This window comes from Lithobates pipiens, unplaced genomic scaffold (genome assembly GCF_037356315.1).
Source record: "Lithobates pipiens isolate NorthernLeopardFrog02 unplaced genomic scaffold, aLitPip1_a1.2 Scaffold_16, whole genome shotgun sequence".
In the NCBI taxonomy this organism is placed as follows: Eukaryota; Metazoa; Chordata; class Amphibia; order Anura; family Ranidae; genus Lithobates; species Lithobates pipiens.
This window is the reverse complement of record NW_027507748.1, coordinates 565200669-565219643: the sequence shown is the minus strand read 5'-3', so window position 1 is coordinate 565219643 and position 18975 is coordinate 565200669. Positions and strand designations below refer to the sequence as shown.

The 18975-nt window shown below is 45.2% G+C and overlaps 1 protein-coding gene across 1 annotated transcript in view; it reads left to right on the top strand.

Moving 5' to 3' along the window:
- The first annotated feature begins 6056 nt into the window (after positions 1-6056).
- The window catches only part of LOC143983673 (uridylate-specific endoribonuclease D-like), a 59907-nt gene continuing 46988 nt past the window's right edge, over positions 6057-18975 (top strand). Inside the window, exons 1-2 of the mRNA XM_077483651.1 lie at positions 6057-6213; positions 7951-8119. Of these exons, the coding sequence (XP_077339777.1) occupies positions 6144-6213; positions 7951-8119 (239 nt within the window). The 5' untranslated portion in view covers positions 6057-6143. The remainder of the gene's footprint in view (positions 6214-7950; positions 8120-18975) is intronic.

Here is an 18975-nt window from a genome sequence, read left to right as displayed (position 1 = left end):
TATGCAATATGCTTTCTGTATATTGTGTTCAAAGTGGGTTGTGTGTCTTTAAAATGAACAAGTGCCTTCTCGCCAGCCCTGTGACCCAGGCAGGAAGAAGGATGCCCAGGAAGATAGTTCTTCAGTGGCCCCCAGGCCACTTTATGAATTGATCGCCTCTTGTCCTTGGATTGCCTGCAATCTCTCTGGTGGGATGCCTGAATTCCACTGTCTCTGGAACCTTCTCTGGGATCTTTGACAGGATGGTTTCCCGGTGGATCACCATAGGTCCCCTGGACACATATATCTCTCTATCCCTCATGGTGATCATCCCTCAGCAGAGCACCCTGGGATTTGTAGTTCCGTCCCCTTAAAGAGCAATGGGGCCATTTGGTGAATAAGACTTCATGCCCATGGTTCTGCTGCTGAATGGCTTCCTCCTCCTGCCAATAGGGACACAGGAGAAGGGAGCAGAGCTGGCGGATGCCTGTGTGTGTGGAGAGGGAGTGGGGAATACCCCTCGCAGGCACTGACAGGCACATTCTCCCTATCTGCCTGTATGAGCGTTCAGTCCGGTGATGACCAGCTTGGCAAGGTACCCGCTACATAGTCTTTATACCTTTTAATGTTTGCTGAATGTTCCAAAAGTCTGCGATGAGTTGTTTCAGGATGTGTTAAAAATGGATACGTTTTGTAAGTATGACTATAAACAAGAGAGTGGTTTTGTGCTTGTGGTCGTAAGGCCCAGATTTCATTTTGAAAAATACATTCAGTCTCCTGAAATGCATGACATCATTTTGACCTAGGCCAGAAACCAAGAAACTGAAGAAATGTAAAAAAAAAAAAAAAAAAAATTGAATACAAGAAAATCTAATATACCTTGTTTACTAATGCTTGCAGCATAAGGATTAAACATAGGTAATGTTAATTGAGAGAGTTTAGTTTTTGCTTTAATTTAGCTCTTTCATCTCCAAGTCCAGGTTCACACTGAATGAGGCTTTGAAATCGCACAATTTCAAAGCCGCAATATCAGTACGACTTCAGGTTCGACTTGGCTGACATCTGTGTGACTTCATGCACAGATGTCTATGTAAGTCGCACCTGAAATCACCAAAAGGAGTACAGGAATTACTTTCTCAAAACCGCGCAGCACTGCAAAGTCGGCGTGCATCAGGTTGAACAGTTTCAGTGATGACAATAGGGTGCAGCTTGTCATGTGTTTTGACCTGTCAAATTGCATGACAAATTGCACCTGGGTGAACAGAGGCTTACTATCCTTTTCATTCACTGGTTTTCAGTTCTTTCAATCATGGATTTTCAGCATCACATGAGGGCATTATTACAGCCTCTTGTTTTTAGAAAGCTGTGCAGCACCCTGTTAGCCCCTCCCATGAGCCATGATCTGCCTGCATTCAGGGCCATCTTTAATATTGATTGGACCCTGGGCAAAACTTTTCTTGGGGCTCCACCTCCCCCCCGATGCAGTTTCGCTCTCCACCTGCTCTGAGACATACAATAAATAGCAGCTAGACTCAAAATCATTTTACTGAATCAGATCAGTCAGCTATTGCCATTGGTTGCCAGAGGTTACAGTGTATCATTACCACTCACTGACTGGTTGCTAGAGGTTACAACACATTATGGCTCACTGATTAGTTGCTAGAGGTTACAGCACATGATTTATGCTTGTTGATTGGTTGCTAAAGATTACTGTGGATATGACCTCAGGGGGGCATGATATACATATCAATGCCGCCGGCCGCCTCTATTTACATATGTATTCCACCACTATTTACATGTGAATGCCGGTTATTTACATGTAAACACAGGGTCTGGGTGAGTCTGGGTGAGTCATCTGTACACAACAATAGGGCAGAGCTGGGCAGCATTAGTAGCAGCACTTCACACTGAGATATTGGGACACAGCACAGGACTAAAACCTCAAGGAACGAGGGAATTTAAACCAGGATAGTTGGAAAGTATGAGGCAGCTGCTTTGGGCCCCACAACAATGACAGGGCCCAGGGCAGCTGCCCCTTTTGCCCTGTCTTAAAAACGGTCCTGCCTGCATTGCATAGAGAAGCATGGATGATGATGTTAATGGTCTGGTATGTAATGAAAACAGAAACGTTTCATTTAAATAATGTAATTCGTATGAAGGGAAAAGAAGAACTAGGGATGCAGATTAAAGTGGTAATAAACTTTACAAAAAAAAAAAATCTTCTCCCTGCCAGGTAATGTAAAAAATGTGGTAGTATGCACCACATACTAGCACATTATGAAAGACTTACCTTGAAACAAAGCCCTCCAGCAGTGTGCTGTCATCATTGACAGGAATTGTTTCTTAACCGGGTCTTCCTTCCGGGTTTGCGGTCTCTGGCTGCTTGAATGGCTAAGCCACAATAATGTCACTCCCATGCATGTGCACGGGAGTCTCAGCTGTGGCACAGAGCTCTGAAGGAACATCATGAGTATGCTGTTCCTTCAGAGCACATGCGCCAGTGATGTCGCCAGCTGCATATACACTGAATATCTCCTAAACAGTGAACATTTAGTAGATATATCTTCTACCAGCAAGGAAGTTTTATTATAAGCTTACCTGCAGGTACAAGTGTCCAATGGGAGTTTACTACCGCTTTAAACTTCAACTTTTTTTCGAAATGGACATCAATACATGAATTGAGAAAAGGAAAAAATGCTGTGCTCCCACCTAATAATGAAGTAAAAAATATATAGTAGCAGCTACTATGTGTGATACACACAAAAACACAGTGAAATAAGATGTTGGATGTTGAACCAGAGGAAAAAATTATATTCAAAATTGAATAAAATAAATAAATATGTAAGCAATCAAGTGTGAAATGCCCACAACCAATATTATGTGAATAAATAAAGATTGGATAAAAATATTATCAATAAAAATTAATGAAAATTAATACGAGTATATCTTGAGTGATAAAAAAAGTTCAAATATTAGTCTGAATGATAAGTGAATGTGATGAATCATGCAATCTTCTGTCACCAATAAGTGTTGACCACCATAAAGAATGCGCGCTTACCAGAGGCAAGCATCAACCAGCTTGCAATCAACACCCGACAGACAGGGTCCCAATGGCAGATCCCGCGTTAACAATTCAGAGGACAGCAGGTCAGGGACACACACCCCCAATAGTTAGCCGAGGAGACTCCCAATCGCAGGACAATGGTCACTCAGAAAGAAAAGCAAAAGGGACTTCCCATAGTGTAAACCTGATATACCGCTTTAATATATAATGAATAAAAACACTTACAAACACAAGATAAGAACAGCATGTATGCCAGCCAGCAAGCGATCGCCTGTTCGCTCAGGATCCCAACGTGATTGTGTCAGCACGTCCTAGCCACCTGACTCGTGTTTCATCATAGGATGACATCGTCTGTGGTATGGGCAGAGCACTGATGCACCACGCTTAAATACAAATTAATATTACCCAAGCCTCGATCTGAGCTGAGGATGGAGACTTAACCAACATGGCGGACTAGTGATACCACATCCGCCATGTTGGAAAGTGGCAAAGAGAATGGGAAAAAATGGGAAAAAATAGGAAAAAAATTGAAAAAATTTATATATTTATACAAAAACTATAAATGCACATTAAAAAATACAAGGACAGAAAGAGATGAATTAATAAATATTAGTAAATCAAATAGTGAACAAAACTTTATATAGGAAATTCATACAAAAATACAAAAAATCGATTTCTATTGATAGGCGGGAGCTCCTGAAATTTCAAGCAAAACTATTAGATTATGTATGGGGACATGGTAGACCTAGGGTGAACAGACAAACAATGTACACACCCAAAGCGAGGGGTGGCCTGGGCATGCCGGATCTGTTTAAATACCATCAGGCGGCATTGTTATCACAGTTAATTCGGTTCCATACACGCCAAGACAAACCACTCTGGATGCTGTTGGAATCCTCCCAATTCCCTAGAACAGAGATTAGCCATTTAATCTGGATGAAAGCAAAAGACAGGCCTAAGGTGATGTGCCCGACCCTGTCCTACTCTCTAAATTTGTGGGATAGACTGGCAACCACCCACGCCTTCAGATCTAGGCATGCCCCGTTAGCCCCTCTGCTTAATAATCCTCTGTTTGCCCCGGGTCTACGGCCTCAAGATTTTTTATGGTGGACTAATAAAGGTTTGGTGCGCATAGCTGACCTATGCGACCATAAAGGGGCCTTGTCGCGAGCATCACTACAAGATAGACATCAGCTCCCGAGGTCGGAATTCTATCGCTATACTCAGATAGCGCACTTTCTGGCAACATTAAGTCGCACTTCTGACCTCGCTACGTGTACCCCAATGGAATCGCCTGCAGGACATACGACAACCACAAGGGTCATAGTTCCATGATATACAAAATCGTATTCCCGACCTCTCAGAAGCTGCCTTATATGGAGAGATGGGAAAGAGATATGCAATGTACCTTGCGAATGGAAGAATGGTATAAGGTAGTACAAAGTGCATCTAGAGCCCTTATTAATACTTCTTTGATTGAAGCAAACTACAAGGTGATACTGAGGTGGTATATGGTTCCAGCTCGAGTGGCTGCTTTTGCTCCGGCGGCGTCCCCGCGGTGCTTTCGAGGTTGCAATGCGGATGGGACCATGTATCACATATGGTGGTCATGCCCTAAGGTGCGAAGGTTCTGGATACGCATGTACAATTTTATATACTCTTTGACCCGAGTGAACCTTCGGAAGTCGCCACTGCACGCGCTGCTGGGACGCCCCGTAGAGGGGGCATCGAAGCCAATGAGAACGCTTATAGCTTTCATATTTGTGGCGGCAAGGGTCTCTATAGCTAAATCGTGGAGGTCACCAGTAATACCCTTTTATTTACTTAAAACAAAACTGTCCTGGATTATGGTGAATGAATGTCTATCGGCAATACTAACTGATAGAATGGCTTGGTTCAATAGAGTGTGGGGTCCGTGGATTAGGGACCTGGTTACAGACTAATGGGTCTACCTGGCCCGCCAGGGTCGGGGGCCCCCCCCCCGGAGCCGGAGTGCATCCCTTCTTCTATCTCTTCTATCCTTTTTCTTCTCTTTCCTCTCTCTACTCTTTTTCACTCATCTCAGTCTATGATAGCTATCTCATTTGGTTTTCCCCTTCTCTATCGGGGGAGTTCTTTGTTTTTGGTCGCATATGTCCCTTTGATTACAGTACGGTTATTAAGTTGTACTGATTATGGTACTGGAACCGGAATTGAGGGCCGGGTGGCGGGGTCCCAGTACTTGCCATGCCGCTCTCATATAGAGCAAGATAAACACTTGATTCCGGTATGTGTTGATCTAATTATTCTTTGAACCACCTTTTAAGTCATGCATATGCGGACCTACCCTTTTTTCTTACGGTTACTGTTATGCTATTTGAGTTGTATTATTATAAGATTTCTGCCTCTCTGTGTCTTAATGATGCCAAATACTGAGATTGTAATTTCTAAGTGGAAAAACTTGAATAAAAATATTGAAAGAAAAAAAAAAAAAATACAAAAAATCTCTCTTTATTGAAAAAACCTCTATGTAAAAAATTGTGCAAAATTTATTAATTGATAGAGTCAATCAATCATTAAAAATAATAATAATTAAAAATTAAATAACTATTATCATTTATTTTCTTATTAATTGTTATTGATAATATTTTTATGCAATCTTTATTTATTCACATAATATTGGTTGTGGGCCTTTCACACTTGATTGATTACATATTCATTTAATTTATTCAATTTTGAATATAATTTTTTCCTCTGGTTCAACAACTGGGGTATTATTGTCAGTGCAGCTACCTTTTCTTATTTCATTAATACATGAATAATTGTATTACATGTATTACAATTATATACATGAATAAATGTATTCACTTTCAAGTCAAATTCTTATTGTATCTGATAAATAAGTGAAAATTACATGTTTACGAAATGAAATGTAAAGGTCACCCAGTTTTAACAGTCACCCAGGATAATGTTGCACAATTCCTGAAGTTCAGAAAGGTTGTGAGACAAGCAAGGTCACTCATATTGATATTCCATCTCCTGAGGTCACTGATACAAGGTGTCTATAAAAGATTTGCAGCTGTACAGAAGTTTTCAGGACTGTAACTCCAGACACTCCACAATGAGGACCTCCTTCCTTATGCTGTGGTTTTTGCCATGCCTTGCCTATGGAGCGCACCTACCAGAGCCAAGTGAGATCTTTTTATTTTACGTTACTTGGTTGTGTTATAAATAACTTTCATATTTAGATATCGTATTATTTAAACTAGGAACCAGCTGAATGATGAACTATGTATTAAATGTTAATCATTCATTTTTGTTATATGTTTGAAAGGAATCTCTCGAACTGAAACAACAGTGTGAGAAAGTCCTGATCAAAGCAGCTTTTCACCGACTCATAGAACCGACTCATAGAACTCATACTAGTTAATTGTAATTCAATACAGAAGTTTAGCTTCACAACTAGCATGTGGTAGATGAGTTAGGCAATGGTTGCTTCTATCAGAGACTTCTTACTCAGGTTCCTTTTTTTTTTTTTGTGTGGTAAGTGCTGAGGGGTTTGACTCACTGTTAAGTTTGCATTGCTGTCTTTGTCCTCTTTGAGGAGATTTACGCTTTTTAATTGTCCCAAGCACCAATATTATAATTAATGAAAATGGGCGTAAATTCTAAATTTTGAGTTGCCACCAGAACAGAAATAGAGGGCAAATCTTCCAATGGGAGATGTTTGCTCATGTGACAACTGTGTAATATATCTTTTCACTTCCTGTTGAGTCTACAAGACACGGGAAAGGCCCACAGGACAGAGGAGAACATTTCTTAATGAGACACAGCAGTTGTAACTCTGATTGCGCACTTGTAGTCCACTGCCACTTCCTCCAGTTTTCTGAACTTAGTTTTCTGAGTTTTCAGTTTTCTGAAACTGAAAAATAATAAATGTGTATTATTGTTTTTTTTCCTGAAGGTGAACTTAGCATTTAGATTTTGTTCCTAAATCTCAGCTTACTGTTCACAGTAATGAGCTGTAGATATTGTAATTGTTATCAAGGGTTCCCTGAAACCTAAAAGTAATATCGATAAAAAGGTTAAAACATGACAGGGGTTCCTCTACAATAAAAAGTAAATTACGAAAAGTACATTTTACATAAATTGCATATAAAGAACATAGCCCACAGCCCTAGTGTATCCCAGCACTGATTTTCTGTACCAAGACTTCCTGCTGTAAAATGAGTATGGTCCTCAGAAACATGTATCTCCCGAGGTTTGGTTTAATGAATATTAGGAATATTAGGAAATCCAAGTTCCAAACTCCACCCATTAACACAGCATATATTTTAATAGATATTTCAAATATACACTATAGGTGTAACTGTAGTCCAATTGTGTTTGAGATCTGATATCATGGGGACAATGGGCTGCAATGGGCTGCAGTGCATTCCAGAAATGAACCCTTCATGACAGTCACTCCTTAAAGTTTCAGTGCCCTCTCTGCTCACTGTCTGATGCTGACTCTACTATCCACCTCTGCCGTAGTTTTCAGAAACAATTACTCTGGCAATGACTGGCAAGGGACTGGAGTCCTACTGCTGAAAGTTATGTAAATCCTCAAAGAAGATAAAATAAGTGAACGTCGAAGATAAGCTGAATTAACTTTTGAAAATAAACTGAGTGGACTTTCTAAATGTATTATGGTGCCACTTTTGCTTCATTAGAATTAGCAGTTCATTAAAAGATTTTACTTGTTTGGCAATGCTTTGATAAGCTTAAAAACTGCAATTTGATGCTCTTTATGTGTCTTCTTAAACATTATAGTCATAAATACTTATTCTAAAACCTGCATAATCTTTTTTTCTTTTTGTGTAAATCTCTCAAATATTAAATTATTGCAGCAATCACTCTATATTTCTGTTTAAACTGTTGTATTCCAGGGGCAGTACCAGAGCTGTATGCAGCCACCAATGCTGAAATTACCAATTTGGTCGAGCAGTTGTATTCTTCAGATGTAAACAAAGCTGTCAGTGGTGACATTACCTTGAATCTCCAGTACTTGGCATCCAGCACCCAGACAAGCGCCGGAACAGATTATTCCAGCCAAAAGTAGGTTAATGACTTGTTTCCATCATAGTTCATAATTTTCTTTCTATTAAAATTTTATTTTCGAAAGTTGCAAACTTCGACATGCTGGGTAATTGTAAAATAATGAATTAAGGCCTATGTAAGGAACTGTAGCTTGAAAGGGTGAAGTCTGTGCTACATCTCAAGATCGAAGTCAGGGACACTGGTATCATGGGATATAATGTTATGCACAGGGATCCCTCTCTCTACCTCCCTCCAACTAATCTCTGGTATAATATATAAAATAACTCAATCTAAATGTCCCTTTTACTTACTTAGAGTAAATAACGAATTGGTTTAATGGTTTCAAAATCCCAGTTACATTCCCAGCATGCAGGGAAGGCTAATTGTCACATTTGATTGTGCTCTCAACCAATCTGTCAAACCATCCACTGGCGTCATAACTTATTACATGTGCGTGCACCATGGTAGTTTTAGATCAAACAGAGGCTAAGATGGCAACTTCCTTGGCTGAAAAGAATAGAAGGATTTCGTTTCAATTTAAATCCCTGGTCACACAGGAGGCAGGGTCCTTCTTTGAGTGTCCACATCACTGACTGCATGGACACTTTCTATTGATTGTCCAGTGGCAGGGTCCTCTCAGAATTCAAAAGACATTCTGAAATGATGATAGCAGGGCAAGGGGAACAACTAAGAATGGCTGGTGTGGGTACATCTTGAGTGCTGGATTACCAGTTCCCTGAAAATGACAAGGGACATGGATGGTGGACTTAGGTAAGTATGCAATTGCTTCACCAGCAAATGAAATACTGGTGGGATGGGAATAATTGAAAGTTTTGCCTGGAGATGGGCTTTAAAGCTCAGCTCTGGGCACATTTTTAAAACAGTAAATGGTAAACATAAAAAACAGCCTTGGTTAAAAAATACTCTACTGTACTGGTCCCCTGCAGTGTTTCTATTCTGCCATTGATTGTTCTTAGTTATACTGGTTAAATGTCAGGCAGTGTAATTTTATACAGAAGACTGAGATCATACTAGGAGTGCAGGTGTCATAGGTCCACTGTAATTTCAAAACTGTAGTAATCTCAGGCATGTCCATTTCATTAAATCATTGCTTCAACTACTCCAGCCTTTTGTATTTTTACCATGTAGACAAATTGTTGACTAGGGATGAGCTTCGTGTTCGAGTCGAACGTACGTTCGACTCGAACATTGGCTGTTCGTCCGTTCGGCGAAATCCGAACACTTGGTCCGTTCGCGTCAAAATTCGTGTGGCGCGCATGGCGATGGCGCATTGCGTTGCTGGCTCATGATTGGCCAAGCATGCACTGTGACCCCGCATGCTTGGCCAATCGCAGCGCCAGCAGCGAGGAGAGCCATGATTGGCCACAGGCATCCTGCCTGTGGCCAATCATAGCTCAGGCTGTGTAGTGCACGCCCCACACTATATAAGGCCGCCATTGAGGCGGCCTCGTGTAGTGTGTTGGCATCTGAAGCAGTGGGTGTTCTGTGTACCTTCAACACAGTACACACCGATCGTTTTTGGCTGATTTCCTATCTTGCTGTTGTGTAGTGGTTATTGTCTGTGCCCTGACCGCAGTATACACCACTATATTCACTATTCACTTCACTATATTTATATATCTTTAATAATAGAGCTTGCAGTCAGTAGTGTTAGGAGATAGTGCGTGCTGTCTGCGTGCTCTGTACCCAGTACATACCACTATAATCCACCTACATAGCTGTTCTCTATTTGAGCCCAATTGCCATCTGCAGGAGTTATTGGAAGTTGTGTGTGCCTCCAGCACAGCACAGTATACATCTGTATATACCCCTTTATCTCTGCTGTTTTCTGGTTATTGTCTGCGTGCCCTGACCGTAGTATACACCGCGATATTCACCTCACCTATATAGCTAGTGGTCCATCTTTAATAATAGAGCTTGCAGTCAGTAGTGTTAGGAGATAGTGCGTGCTGTCTGCGTGCTCTGTACCCAGTACATACCGCTATAATCCACCTACATAGCTGTTCTCTATTTGAGCCCAATTGCCATCTGCAGGAGTTATTGGAAGTTGTGTGTGCCTCCAGCACAGCACAGTATACATCTGTATATACCCCTTTATCTCTGGTGTTCTATAAAAAAGACATCTGCAGGAGTTAGTGGGTGTTGTGTGCCTCCAGCACAATATAAACTACCCAACTGCTGTTTTACCCAACTCCCTTCAGGCCATTACCATGTCTGGAAGGCCAGCAAGGAGAGGCAGACAGGCGCGAGCCGATAAAAGAGGGCAAGCAGGCTCTGTGTCTAGAGACAACAGTGCTGGTCGTGGACGCGGTGCATTGTCATCAGCACGTGGCCATGGGACATGCTTGTCCTTCTTTTCGGCAGCTGGACATGTTGAACCGCAACATGCCAACGACTTGGTAGAGTGGATGACCAAGCCCTCTTAATCCTCCTCATCCTCTCTCACCCAGTCTCAGGGTAGTAGCAAAGCAGCTGCCAACGCATCGTCTTCCCTCCTCTCAATGTCATCATCAGTGACTCCTTCCCTAGACCCACCACGTCCTCCTGAGGAGTCTCCTGAACTCTTTGAGCACAGTGTTGGGTACATGCTCCAGGAGGATGCCCAGTGTTTGGTGGGCTCTGATGATGACACTCAGCTAGAGGAAGGCAGTAGCGTGAGCGCAGAGAGAGGGGATGCTCAAGAAGGACAGCAATCTGGCAGTCATGTTCCACAAGCTGCAGCATACTGCCAGGTTTGCTACAGCGATGAAGAGGGAGGGGATGATGAGGGCACTGACTCCACGTGGGTGCCTGGAAGGAGGGAGGAGGAGGAGGAGGAGGAGGAGGCACATGTCCAACGAGGCAGGATGCCCTCCGGGGGCCAGCTTAGGGGCAGCACACCGACTGAATCACACCGCAGAGCTCCGCCTGTGCAGAGCGCTGCCTCTGCGCGTTATTCTAAAAGTTCTTTGGTGTGGGCCTTTTTTGAGACGAGTGCATCAGATCGCACCGCTGCTATTTGCAACATATGTCTCAAGCGTATCTCACGTGGCCAAAACATCAGCCGCTTGGGCACCACATGCTTGACCAGACATATGTTGACCTGCCATGCAGCTCGTTGGCAAGCGTACCTCAAAGACCCACACCAAAGAACAAAGCGGACCTCTCCTTGCTCCTCATCAGCTGGCATCTCCAACCCCACTAGACCTTCAGTCCTCTCTGAAACCTGCTCTGAGAGGAATGAAGGTGTAGAATTAGGTGTGTCACAGCCAAGTGCTTCCGGGAACTCTGCTAGTGGTACACCCACGTCCGATTATAGCAGGCAAATGTCCCTGCCCCAGCTGCTGGACCGGCGGAAGAAGTTTACTCCCAGCCATCCACATGCCCGGCGGTTGAATGCTAGCTTGGCTAAATTGCTAGCACTTCAACTGCTGCCTTTTCAGTTGGTAGACTCGGCCCCCTTCCGTGAGTTTGTACAATGTGCGGTTCCTCAGTGGCAGGTCCCCAAACGCCACTTTTTCTCACGGAAGGCGATTCCGGCTCTCTACCGGCATGTGGAAGGCAATGTCCTTGCCTCGCTGGACAGGGCGGTCAGCGGTAAGGTGCATATTACCGCTGACTCGTGGTCCAGCAGGCATGGACAGGGACGTTACCTGTCTTTCACGGCCCATTGGGTCACTCTTCTGGCTGCTGGGAAGGATGCAGGACAAGGTGCAGTAGTGTTGGAGGTTGTTCCGCCACCACGCCTCCAAAATGCTACTATTGGTTGTGACACACCTCTCTCCTCCACCCCCTCCTCTTCTTCTTCCTCCATGGCCTCTTCCAGTGCTCTGTCCTCAGAACCAGCGGTGCTCCGTAGGCGTTCCAGGGGCTACGCAAGTATGCAGGCAAAACGATGCCATGCCGTGCTTGCGCTGGTTTGTTTGGGGGACAGGAGCCACACTGGGGCGGATGTTTTGTCAGCTCTGCAGGGGCAGGCCGAGAGGTGGTTGACGCCACGCCAGCTTAAGCCAGGAATGGTGGTTTGCGACAATGGCACCAACCTCCTCTCCGCCCTCTGACAGGGACAACTGACCCATGTGCCCTGTGTAGCTCACGTCCTTAACCTGGTGGTGCAGCGGTTCTTGGGCAGGTACCCTGGCTTACAGGAAGTCCTGAAGCAGGCCAGGAAAGTCTGTGTGCATTTCCGCCTATCATTTAATGCCTGTGCTCGGCTGGCTGAGCTCCAAAAGAAGTTGAACCTGCCCAAGAACCGCCTTATATGTGACATGCCCACCAGATGGAACTCAACATTGGCCATTGCTGCAGCGGCTGCACACGCAGCAGAGGGCCCTCAATGAGTACCTGTGCGACTACGGCACCAGGACAGGGTCAGGGGAGCTTGGTTTTTTCTCACCACGCCAGTGGGGCATGCACTGTCCTGTCACCATTTGAGGAGGCCACAAGGATGGTGAGCAGTGACAGTGCATGCATCAGTGACACTGTACCTCTTGTCCACCTCTTGGAGCATACGCTGCGTGGAATAATGGACAGGGCACTTGAGGCAGAACAGAGGCAGGAAGAGGAGGACTTCCTTGCCTCTCAAGGCCCCCTTTATCCAGACAGTGTTCCTGCTGTGCCACCCATCACACAGGAAGAGGATGAGGAGGAGGAAGAGGAGGAGGAGGATGATTGTGTCAGCATGGAGGTGGAGGCTGGCACTCAGCATCAGCATCAGCAGCAGCAGTCTTATAGGGATGATTTACAGTCCCAAGAAACACGTGGACTTGTACGTGGCTGGGAGGAGGTAGCTGCGGATCATGTTGTCCTTAGTGACCCAGAGGACTCCGGACCGAATGCCTCAGCTAACCTACGCTGCATGGCCTCCCTGATCCTGCAAAGCCTGCGGAAGGATCCTCGTATTCTTCGGATCAAGGAGAGGGACCATTACTGGCTGGCCACTCTCCTTGATCCACGGTACAAGGGTAAGGTTGCCGACCTTATCGTGCCATCGCAGAGGGAGCAGAGGATGAGACATCTCCGGGAGGCCTTGCAGAAAGGTCTGTGCAACGCGTTCCCAGAGACTGGGAGGTTACAAACTCCTGGTCCTGGACAACGTGTTGCTGAGGCATCGGTCAGAAGGAGCGGTGGAGAAGGTGGCCGTGTTACTGATGCTTTCAGACAATTTTTTAGTCCGCAGCCCCAAGGTATGATTGGTTCCAGCACCCATCGCCAGCGTCTGATTTACATGGTGCAGGAATACCTAGGGGCAAGGTCAGACTTGGACACCTTTCCCACCGAAAATCCTCTGGCTTACTGGGTCTTGAGGATGGATCACTGGCCAGAGCTTGCACAGTATGCAATTGAGCTACTGGCCTGTCCTGCATCCAGCGTTCTTTCGGAACGCACCTTCAGTGCTGCTGGTGGCTTTGTTACCGATCACAGGGTGCGCCTGTCCACCGAATCAGTTGATCGACTGACCTTCATCAAGATGAATCAGTCTTGGATCACCCACAGCTACCAAGCACCTGAAGCTGATGTAACCGAATAATTTTTTTTGAAATACCACATCCCTTCAAGACTGCCTATGCTGATGCTGAGTGACTGTCCTGTTATGTTGATTGTCTATCCTCTTCCTCCTCCGCTGATATGTTGGAAGAACATTTTTGGTTCTGGGTGATGCCAGCAGCCCAATTTTTCTGCCCCTGTTTAACAGGGGCGTTTAATTACAATTTTTTATGCAATGCTTTGCAGCAGGGCTAATTCCTGCAATAAAACTAGAGTATATGGCAGAGGTTGCAGTGTGGGGGCACCAGCACCAGTGCCTAAGGCCCAATTTTTCTGCCCCTGTTTAACAGGGGCGTTTAAGTACAATTTTTGATGCAATGCTTTGCAGCAGGGCTAATTCCAGCAAAAAAAAACTAGAGTATATGGAAGAGGTTGCAGTGTGGTGGCACCAGCAGCAGTGCCTAAGGCCAAATTTTTCTGCCCCTGTTTAACAGGGACATGTAATTACAATTCTTGATATAATATTTCACAGGAGGGCCCCTTCCTGTGCCCACCCAGAGTAACGGTGAGGACTTATAGTGTTGTGGCACCAGCACCACAACCACCAAAGGTCAATTTTTCTACCACTGTTCAACAATGGCATGTAATTACAATTCTTGATATAATCGTTCACAGCAGGGCGCTCCAGCGCCCACCAAGAGTCACTTTGAGGGCTTACAATGTTGTGGCAAAACCAACACCTTGTTCCTCCATTTCTGCAGAGCATATAGGGCAGGCCCCTACTTTCAAACATCCAACTTACAAACATCTCCTACTTGCAAACGCAAGGAGACAGCAGCAAGTGAGATGAAAAAAGATGGACGACAAAACAAATTATACAGGGGTGATAACCCTTCCCTATGTTTTCCAAAAAGCTTAAAAATAGTTTTTTTGACTGGAGCTACACTTTAAAAATGTACCAGTTGAAAATTACAAACAGATTCAACTTAACACAACAAACCTACACAGTCCCTGTCTTGTTTGCACCGCCTGTATACTGCTGTTCTGAGTATATAGGGCCTGGGGGCCACACGCATTTCCTTTTTTTAATATGGGTACAGGGTTCCCCTTAATATGCGTACAAGACCCAAATAGGCTGGTAATGGGCAGGGAGGGCTACCCATGCCATTTTTCTCAATGATTTTCAACCATATTGCAGGAACCAGATATAACATTAAAACCGCAAGCAGTTTTAAATGGTGTTATTTCCGTTTAATGTCATTTTGTGCAGGGACTGTTCTAAACACGGGAAACACGTGGCACTTCACAGGCATACTGCAGACACCCCCCAGGCACCATATTTAAAGGAATATTTCACTTTTTTTTTCACTTTAATCGTCATTAAAATCAGTGCTCCCGCCAAAACGGCCGTTTTTAAAACTTTTTTTTGCATTGACCCATGTCCCCTGAGGCAGGGGTCAGGTCCCCAAACACTTTTTAGGACAGTATCTTGCATATTAGCCATTAAAATTAGCACTTTCCATTTCGAACGTTCGAGTCCCATAGACTTCAATGGGGTTCTAACGTTCGTAACGAACGTGGGGTCTGTTCGAAAGTTCTGGTGCGAACCGAACCGGGGGGTGTTCGGCTCATCCCTATTGTTGACATACAGTATCTCACAAAAGTGAGTACACCCCTCACATTTTTTGTAAAAAAATTATTATATGTTTTCATGTGACAACACTGAAGAAATGACACTTTGCTACAATGTGAAGTAGTGAGTGTACAGCTTGTATAACTGTGTACATTTGCTGTCCCCTCAAAATAACTCAACACACAGCCATTAATGTCTAAACCGCTGGCAACAAAAGTGAGTACAAAAGTAAGTGAAAATGTCCAAATTGGGTCCAAAGTGTCAATATTGTGTGGCCACCCTTATTTTTCAGCACTGCCTTAGCCCTCTTGGGCATAGAGTTCACCAGAACTTCACAGGTTGCTACTGGAGTCCTCTTGATGACATCATGGAGCTGGTGGATGTTAGAGAACTTGCGCTCCTCTACCTTTCGTTTGAGGATGCCCCACAGATGCTTCATAGGGTTTAGGTCTGGAGATATGCTTGGCCAGTCCATGAACTTTAGCCTCAGCTTCTTTAGCAAGGCAGTGGTTGTCTTTGAGGTGTGTTGGAATACTGCCCTGTGGCCAAGTCTCTGAATAGAGGGGATCATGCTCTGCTTCAGTATGTCACAGTACATGTTGGCATTCATCAATGAACTGTAGCTCCCCAGTGCCGGTGTTCTGTCAAGAAGTTCCCTCCATTGGATAGTGCCTGGGCTGAAGAGCGCATGCGCACTACGTAACAGCACAACAACTGATTTTAACATCAGCTGTTGTCATGGCGAGACGGTGCAGGTGCACAATACCCAACAGAATTTTTATTTTCTGTCAGATTGTGCCCCACGCTCCTGTGGCGAGTTCATAAACTTTGTGATGGGCGAATTTTTACATTTCTTGTGGGAGGAATTGGATAAGAAATGTAAAAAGCCTCTCATCACAAAGTTTTATTTTTTTGCTGCACTGGCCATCAAATTCAGCCCACAATCTGCCCACAATGTGTAGAAATTCACCCATCATGGACAGCCCAGGCACTAACCCGATGGGGGGCACTTCTCGACAGAAAACCGGCAGCACTCATGCAGCCCCAGACCATGACACTCCCACCACCATGCTTGACTGTAGGCAAGACACCCTTGTCTTTGTAATCCTCACCTAGTTGCTGCCACACACGCTTGACACCATCTGAACCAAATACGTTTATCTTGGTCTCAGCAGACCACAAGACATGGTTCCAATAATCCATGTCCTTAGTCTGCTTGTCTTCAGCAAACTGTTTGTGAGCTTTCCTGTGCATCATCTTTAGAAGAGGCTTCCTTCTGGGATGACAGCCATGCAGACCATTTTGATGCAGATTATGGCATATGGTCTGAGCACTGACAGTCTGACCCCCCACCCCTTCCACTTCTGCAGCAATGCTGGCAGCACTCATACATCTATTTCCCAAAGACAACCTCTGGATATGACGCTGAGCACATGCACTCAACTTCTTTGGTCAACCATGGCAAGGCCTGTTCTGAGTGGAACCTGTTCTGCTAAACAGCTGTATGGTCTTGGCCCCCATGCTGCAGCTCAGTTTCAGGGTCTTGACAATCTCCTTATAGTCTAGGCCATCTTTATGTAGAGTAAAAATATATTTTTTCAGATCCTCAGAGAGTTCTTTGCAACGAGGTGCCATGTTGAACTTCCAGTGACCAGTATGAGAGTGAAAGCGATAACACCAAATTTATCACCCTGCTCCCCATTCACAGCTGAGTCCTTGCAACACTAATGAGTCACATGACACCAGGGAGAGAAAATGGCTAACTGGGCCCAATTTTGACATTTTCACTTAGGGGTGTACTCACTTTTGTTGCCAGCAGTTTAGACATTAATGACTGCATGTTGAGTTATTTTGAGGGGACAGCAAATTTACACTGTTGGGGCTCTTTCAGACGTGCAGATCCGTATCCAGCGTTCCGCTTGCTCAGCAGGGATCGAACCGTTGATCCCTGCTGAGCCAGCGGATGACAAGTCCGTCTCTGCACATTGTGCAGAGATGGACCTTTCAGATCTCCGCTCTCCTCTATGGGGGGGATCGGATGATTGCGGTCCCCCAGTCCATTTTAATCTGATCCGATCCGCCATATGGATGGAAAGTAGGGTTTCCATCAGTCTGAATTTTGTGGAGTGGATCAGATGGGGGCTGATTGGATGACAGCGGACATGTCATTGCTGACATCCGTCGCTCCATAGAGCTGTATGGAATGACCGTTCAGATCCGCTGTGAAAAACTAAGAGGTGGATCTGAACAGTCCGCACGTGTGAAAGAGCCCTTATACAATCTGTACACTCACTACTTTACATTGTAGCAAAGTGTCATTTCTTCAGTGTTGTCACATGAAAAGATATAATTAAATATTTGTAAAAATGTGAGGGGTGTACTCACTTTTGTGAGATACTGTAATGTCTACTAATATCTACTAGATTATTCCTATTGCTAAATTGCAGCATGTGATCTACTTCAAAAATAGACACATCATGGAGAGTGGAGATCACTTTTTATTTAATTTCTATCTCAACTAGACATTGTGATTAGAAAATAAAAACAGTTTACATTTCACTTTAATGAAATAAATACTTTGTAGAAGATGGTTTTGCTTGAAAGTAGGTGCCATGTGTGTTTAGCGAATATGGTATTTTCTTGCAGTCCTTTTAGGTGTCAGATAAAAAAGAACTCTCCAGTCTCCCTTTTTTGTCTGACCCCCAGGCTATTGTCTCCGCAGGGGCCGAATGATAACTCATGGGGCCCCCGGGCAATAGGGGATCATGGGGCCCCCTTTGTCCCCACCTACCCACACACAAAAGCCACACCCTCACAAAGCCTCACATATATATATAGCCCCCTCCTTACATCAGGGTACCCAGAGAGCCCCCCCTTACATCAAGGTCCCCAGAGAGCCCCCAACCCCCCCTTACATCAGGCTCCCCAGAGAGCCTACCTTACATCAGGTTCCCCAGAGAGCCCCCCCTTACATCAGGGTCCCCAGAGAGTCCCCCTTACATCAGGGTCTCCATATAGCCCCCCATACATCAGGGTCCTCAGAGAGCTCCCCATACATCAGGGTCTCCAGAGAGCACCCCTTACATCAGGGTCCTCAGAGAGCCCCCCATACATCAGGGTCCCCAGAGAGCCTCCCCCTTACATCAAGGTCCCCAGAGTGCCCCCCTTACATCAGGGTCCCCAGAGAGCCTACCCCTTACATCAGGGTCCCCAGAGAGCCCCCATACATCAGGGTCCCCAGAGAGCCCCCCATACATCAGGGTCCCCAGAGAGCCCCCCATACATCATGGTCCCCAGAGAGCTCTCCCATATATCAGGGTCCTCAGAGAGCCCCCCATACGTCAGGGTCCCCAGAGAGCCCCCCATATATCAGGGTTCCCAGACTTAACCCCCCCCCCCCAGAGGTTCCCCTGTACCTGGCTGTCTGTGCACCTCCAGGGGGAGGTGAGAGGTGGCGATCGGTAGCTCTATGGTACCTGTGGACCACGGGATCTCCCTGGGGCTTGTAGTTCTCTTCCTGATTCTGTACAGTGGAGAGGGGAGGGGCCTCTGACCCGGGCAGCAGTGGGCAACAGTGTACAAGCAGAGCAACTCACTTGTACACTGAAGCATGAAACTTGTAGCTGCCTGGGTCAGAGGCCCCTCCCCTCTCCACCGTATACACTCTGGAGGAGAAATACTAGCCCCAGGGAGATGCCGCGAGCACCATAGAGCTGCCGATCGTCGCCTCCCAGTCCCTCCACTGCATCCCAAA